Source organism: Nicotiana tomentosiformis, chromosome 5, assembly GCF_000390325.3.
Source record: "Nicotiana tomentosiformis chromosome 5, ASM39032v3, whole genome shotgun sequence".
Lineage (NCBI taxonomy): Eukaryota > Viridiplantae > Streptophyta > Magnoliopsida > Solanales > Solanaceae > Nicotiana > Nicotiana tomentosiformis.
The window spans coordinates 84,559,819-84,565,634 of record NC_090816.1 but is presented as its reverse complement, the minus strand read 5'-3'; the positions used below and the strand labels follow the sequence as shown (position 1 = coordinate 84,565,634).

At 34.6% G+C, this 5,816-nt stretch overlaps 1 protein-coding gene and 1 long non-coding RNA gene across 4 annotated transcripts; one reads left to right on the top strand and one right to left on the bottom strand.

The window, feature by feature from the left end:
* Positions 1–1,329: 1,329 nt before the first annotated feature.
* LOC104085620 (protein HOTHEAD-like) lies at positions 1,330–4,996 on the top strand. Of its 3 annotated transcripts, none has more exons than XR_011407887.1 (5): positions 1,330–1,655; positions 1,985–2,626; positions 2,858–3,255; positions 4,004–4,685; positions 4,831–4,996. XR_011407887.1 is itself a non-coding variant. In XM_009589704.4 (5 exons), the coding sequence occupies exons 1-5, from the start codon at positions 1,568–1,570 to the stop codon at positions 4,880–4,882; spliced, it is 1,734 nt and encodes a 577-aa protein (XP_009587999.1). In that variant the 5' UTR covers positions 1,330–1,567; the 3' UTR covers positions 4,883–4,996. The 3 variants fall into 3 exon arrangements, 2 of the variants coding, with proteins under 2 accessions (XP_009587999.1, XP_009587997.1); XM_009589704.4 differs by having other exon boundaries at positions 2,861–3,255; positions 4,004–4,560; XM_009589702.4 differs by having other exon boundaries at positions 1,423–1,655; positions 4,004–4,560.
* Positions 3,890–4,354, bottom strand: LOC104085619 (uncharacterized). Its single transcript, XR_001967174.3, has 2 exons — positions 4,218–4,354; positions 3,890–4,105 (listed from the first exon to the last, which is right to left on the bottom strand). It is a non-coding gene; the product is annotated as an uncharacterized lncRNA (long non-coding RNA).
* Positions 4,997–5,816: the final 820 nt, after the last annotated feature.

Sequence of the window (5,816 nt, the reverse complement as noted above, 5' to 3'; positions counted from 1 at the left end):
GTATTGCCGTATTATTTAACTTGATATCTTGATCACATTCCTCATACTATGAATATTCGCGAATTTACTATGTTGTTTGGTAGTTATCGCTTTAAGAGAAGGATTGGTTGTGATATGGAGAAAATTGACCGTGATTTCTTCTAGTAATCATTTATTGCTTTTATCTATTCTTGTGCTCTTCTCTGTCATTTCTAGTACTGTTTTTATTGCAAATTTAACTGAACATGTTATATTGGTGGGTATCTTATGACTTAAAAACCTCGTCACTACTTCACCGAGGTTAGTTAAGATACTTACTGAGTACATGGGGTCGGTTGTACTCATGCTACACATTTGTACCTTGCGTGCAGATCTTGGAGCTACGTAACTGTGGGAGACAAAGTCTTGCATTGAAGTCTTGCATTCAAGCTATCCTTTGTTCATGGTAGCTTAGGATGTGAGTGCCTGTTTATGTAAACTTCAAACAGATATTGTGTTTATTCTTCATATTGGTTTTGTAATCCAAATCATAGAGGCTCATGACTTGTACTATCAACCCTTAGGGTAATTGCATTGAATTCAGTTGTAGTTTCCATATACATATATTGTCGATTTCTCAATTTTGTTATAACTTCTATTAGTTGGCTTAGCTAGCGGATTGGGTTAGGTGTCAACATGACTTAGTGTATTTTTGGGTCGTAACACTTAAAGCTATAGCGTCACACATTTGTAAAATTAATGTCAGCCGGTTGAATATAATTATAACTGAAGACGCGTTAGCACATTGAGCCTTCTGTGTAAATTAAAAATGCAAGGAAGGCGCGTTTGCTAATAAAGCCTTCCACTGATTTTAAAATTTACACGGAAGGTGCGATTAGTCAGGGCGCCTTCTTCTCAAATTATACTTAGTGGGCCGTCAAGTTTGGGGCATTAATATTACAAGAAGAAGGCTCGCTAGTGTAGCGTGCCTTCACCACTAATGTAAAAAAAAAAAAAAAAAAAAACTGACAAACCCATATATTGTAGTAGTGCTCCTTTCCTCACCATTTAAGTCAAGCCTTCTTGTGTAATCACTATCAAAGAGACAATTCAAAAGTAACCCTGTAGTTCTGTTAGCCCAGGGAGAGCAAGATGCAGGTTACTCAAATGCCTTCAAATTCGTGAATTTCTGGAAATTCAGTACCAAGTAGTTAAATATACTTGTAATTAAAATGTTGTAATAGTTTATTCTATTTCATTAACTTGCCGTCAATTAGCGGTAAGAACATTTAATGATGCTCCTTTTGGGCAGGTGAGAGTTAGAGAAACGGGCTCTTTTAAGGTAAATGATGAAGCTTTGCGTTTTCATCAGTCTTCAACCACCGACTTGCTTATCTTTTACATGGATTAGTTCACCATCTGATTTGTTGAACTACAATTCTCTGTTTCTCCGATTTAGCCTAACCCAAAATTCCTTGCACCTCGCAGAATGTTTTGCCTCTATAGTCGTTCCTTTCAATGATCTCTCTATAAAAAGAACATTTGTTTCAGTGTATTGTTCTGTGACATTTATTAATTCTCACGACCAAATAAATCTAGAAACATTAAGATGGTTAGCTCAAGTAATTGGAGCCACTACATTTTTTCTTCTCTTTTTGCAGTTCTCATTCTCATCGTTCCTTGTTTTTCTGAGAAAGGTGCGTATCTCTTCCTGCTGTAAAATTGCCGTGATTAATTCTTCTTTGATTCCATTTTCTCCTGTCTTGCAAGATCAATTGAAAAGATCGAATTAATGATGAGTCTAATGAAAAAGCATGTTTCGATTTTCTAAAAAAATGTAAGGATTGTTTACATTATTGGTGTATTAGTGCATTGTAATATGCTTTAGCAGCTAATTTATCTTATTTTTAAGGTCACTAATTTCACTTTTTATGAGAAACTACATGTAGTTCTCTTTTAGGTGACAATGTTTTCAATTTCGATAAAAATGAAGGTGGTAAAAGTAGTTTCGTTTCTATGCATGCAGCCCCATATTCCACATTCGCAAAGGACGCTACATCAGCACCAGAGGTGGTATTCTTCGATTATATCGTTATAGGAGGAGGAACTTCTGGCTGTGCGTTAGCAGCAACTCTCTCACAAGGTTCCAATGTTTTGTTATTGGAAAGAGGTGGCTTGCCTTATGGTAACCCAAACATCACAAACATTACTGGTTTTGCCAACAATTTAGCAGACACTTCTCCTTCATCGCCCGCACAACTCTTCATCTCTACCGACGGTGTATTCAACCACCGTGGCCGTGTCTTAGGCGGCGGCTCGGCCGTTAATGCCGGGTTCTTTTCACGGGCAAGCAAAGGCTACGTTAAGAAAATGGGATGGGATCAAAAGGTAGTGAATGAAGCCTATGAATGGGTTGAAAAGAAAGTGGCGTTTCAGCCTCAGATAAAGCAGTGGCAATCGGCAGTGAGAAATGGTCTTGTGGAAGTAGGAGTGAAACCATATAATGGTTTTACGTATGAACATTTGTTTGGAACTAAAGTTGGTGGTACCATTTTTGATCCACAAGGTCATAGGCATACTGCTGCTGATTTATTAGAGTATGCTGATCCTACCAAAATTACTGTTTATTTGTATGCAACCGTGCAACAGATCATGTTCAAAAAAGAAGGTAACTGCTTAAATTTTTCCTAACATAGTTTACAAAAGAAAAGAGACTTTTAAAACTATAAATATAAATATGCCATAGACATATCTATAACTATAAATCATCTCAAGTTAGATTATATCTAAATAAGTATGTTATTATTTTGGAACAAACTAAAAAGAAAAGCATAAAAATTAAGTATTATTTTTTGGAGCAGGAATACTAACACTGTCATTGATTTTACTGAAAATGAAGCAGGAGGAAGGAAGCCAAGAGCTTATGGAGTTCGGTTTCTAGATTCAGAAGGTAATAGCCACATGGCGTACTTGAACGAAGGATCCAAAAAAGAGGTCGTTTTGAGCGCTGGAGCATTGGGAAGCCCACAAATGTTAATGTTAAGTGGTATTGGGCCGGCAAAGCAATTGAAGGCCCATGGGATCTATATTTTGGTGGATCAGCCCATGGTTGGTAAGGGTATGTCAGATAACCCAATGAATGCTGTCTTTGTTCCTTCTCCACACCCTGTTGAAGTTTCTCTTATTCAAGTGGTTGGTATTACTGGCTTCAAAAGTTACATTGAAGCTGCCAGTGGGCCTTTGGAGTTGGATTGGATGCGAAGGATTGCCCATGATTTTAAAAGAATAGCTAATCAGGTGAGATCACTCTATAAAACGTAACTAATCACAGTTAATTTTTTGTAGTGAATAAGTATTAGGCATTGGTAGCTTATGTCACTAATCGAAACATCAATTAGACATAATTTGACCCGGAAAGAGGCACTATTCACTAATCAAACATTAATTAGACTCCCATCACTAATAATTTTACTTTCGTAATCATATCCTTTTAACGGGGTTCGCGAGCACCATATAATGGTTACACTGTTTAATTTAACCTTCATTTGGACATGACAAATTTATGACAAAGTTTTGAGTGGTGTTTGAATAAAATTTTTGGTATTAAAAGTAGCTTTGAGTCACTTTTGTTTTAAGAAAATAAAGATGAATTTGAGAAGCAGGACAATTCTTTCAAAATAACTATCTAAACAGTTCCACTAGTAAAGAAATTTTCCAAAATTATTCTGAGAAACTGTACAAATGCCAACCAAGAATATGCATATGATTGGAATTTGTATAGTAGTAGTAATTCTGACTAACTATCATTTTAAGGGATTGACTAGAAAAAAGAGATAGCATACTTGTATTGCAGTATTTAGAGGGATTTAATCTATACAATCTTTGATAGTGTAACTTGTAATAGTACTGGTTAGATTTCATTATGACTTGATTACCAGTTAATACAAATCATATAAATTTACTCAAGTGACATGATTGTAAAAATAGAAGGGTAAAAATGGTCATCGGTGAATTATTATTTTTTATTTTTTTTCATTTGGTGCAGACCATGGACCCATTGAAGGTACCTTCAGAAATGCAGTTCCCCAAAGGCATACCTGGGATCAACCCACACCTTCTACACTCCCCTATGCAAGCTGGTCTCATCCTAGAAAAAGTAGCAGGACCATATTCAACAGGTTTTCTTCAACTTAAAAGCAAAGACCCAAATGAAAATCCAAAAGTAACTTTCAACTACTTCAAAGATCCAAGAGACTTACAAAGATGTGTACAAGGCATGAAAACAATAGCAGAGGTCATAGAATCAAGATCTTTCTCCAAATTCAGATACCCTTATACTTCAGCACAATCTTTAATGGATACAATGTTGACTTTTCCAATTAACTTGAGGCCAAGACATTTGAGTGCCTCTATTTCTTTAGAACAGTTTTGTATAGACACAGTAATGACCATATGGCATTATCATGGAGGTTGTCAAGTTGGAAAAGTGGTTGATAGAAATTATAGAGTTTTTGGGGTTGATGGATTGAGAGTTATTGATGGATCCACTTTTATATACTCCCCTGGCACTAATCCTCAAGCCACTGTCATGATGCTTGGAAGGTAAATTTAGTTTAACAAATCTTGATGATATTTCTGTATTATTATGCTGGACTAATAATCATGGGCGAAGCTACCTTTCACCAAGGATGTACCACCTTTCGCCGAAAAATTATACTACGTATAAGGTAAAATATTACTTATTATTGTTTAAAAATAGACTTTGAACATCCTTGCATAGCCCACTGACAGAGGTTTTAACACCCTTATTGAATTTTCTGATTTCGCCTCTGCTAATAATCATAGGTGATGATTTGTATAAATGTGATGCAGGTACATGGGGCAGAAAATTTTGAAAGACAGACTTGCTGGTGGAAGGAAATAAAAGATGTTTATAGTTAATTTGTATTGGGGAAGAAAATGTTGGATTATCGATTTTTGTGTCTGTTTTCTTTATGTGGACTTTGGACAAATTCAATAAAAGTATAGTTGTAATTCATTAGTTTTGTTAAACTTTAATGTCGATGCTTTCTGGCCATATGCAAATCAGGGCCGGCTGTAGGTTCAAGCCACTAAAGCAAACCACCCCACAGCTTTTGAGGCCCCATTTTTTTTATTAATAAATAGTTTTTATTTTTTTATTTTTTTTCTTAACAAAATACCATTGAATATTGTATGATAAAAAGGAACAGAATAAGATTTTTATTAAAAAATTAAAGAGAACCATTTAGCTATTTGATTGATGGTGACATTTGAAAATTTTTATTTTGATATCAATATATTTTTCCTTTTCTTTACTTTCTCATAATAAAACTTGTACCATGTACTTTTTTCCCATCTTGTTAAGCTATTTATTCTCTCAAAAATTAGGCAAGAGCATTGAATAAGTTAAATTGAGCTTTCCTTTTCATTTTTAAAGTATTCAAACATAGCAACAATTGAATTGAAGCAGTGAAATTTTATAGTGATATCCAGTTATCAACTTCTAGAATTAGGTTGTATTATATTAAAATTTTATTATTTTTAATTAAATTTTACCAATTGTAAAAATCAATTCTAAAAAATCAGTGTCCACCCATGGTGGATGGGCATTTAAGGTGTGTCGACATGACTTGATTGTTCACAATTCCATTTGATTTAATTGCTATCACACCCATAGTGGGTGTGACGTCTTCAATCAAGTTCATGGCTAATACATCCATGTTGGGTGTTTTTATTTTACTTATAGGTATATATTATTTTTTATTAAATATTAGAATTCAAATATGTTACCTAAAACATATAAATCAATTACCCAAAATACATGAAAAAAAGAGAGG

Coding starts and splice junctions, on each gene's coding strand:
- LOC104085620 (XM_009589702.4), top strand. CDS start 1,568: ATGGTTAGCTCAAGTAATTGGAGCCACTACATTTTTTCTTCTCTTTTT. Junction 1,656..1,984: donor TCCTTGTTTTTCTGAGAAAG/GTGCGTATCTCT, acceptor CTATGCATGCAG/CCCCATATTCCACATTCGCA. Junction 3,256..4,003: donor TTAAAAGAATAGCTAATCAG/GTGAGATCACTC, acceptor CATTTGGTGCAG/ACCATGGACCCATTGAAGGT.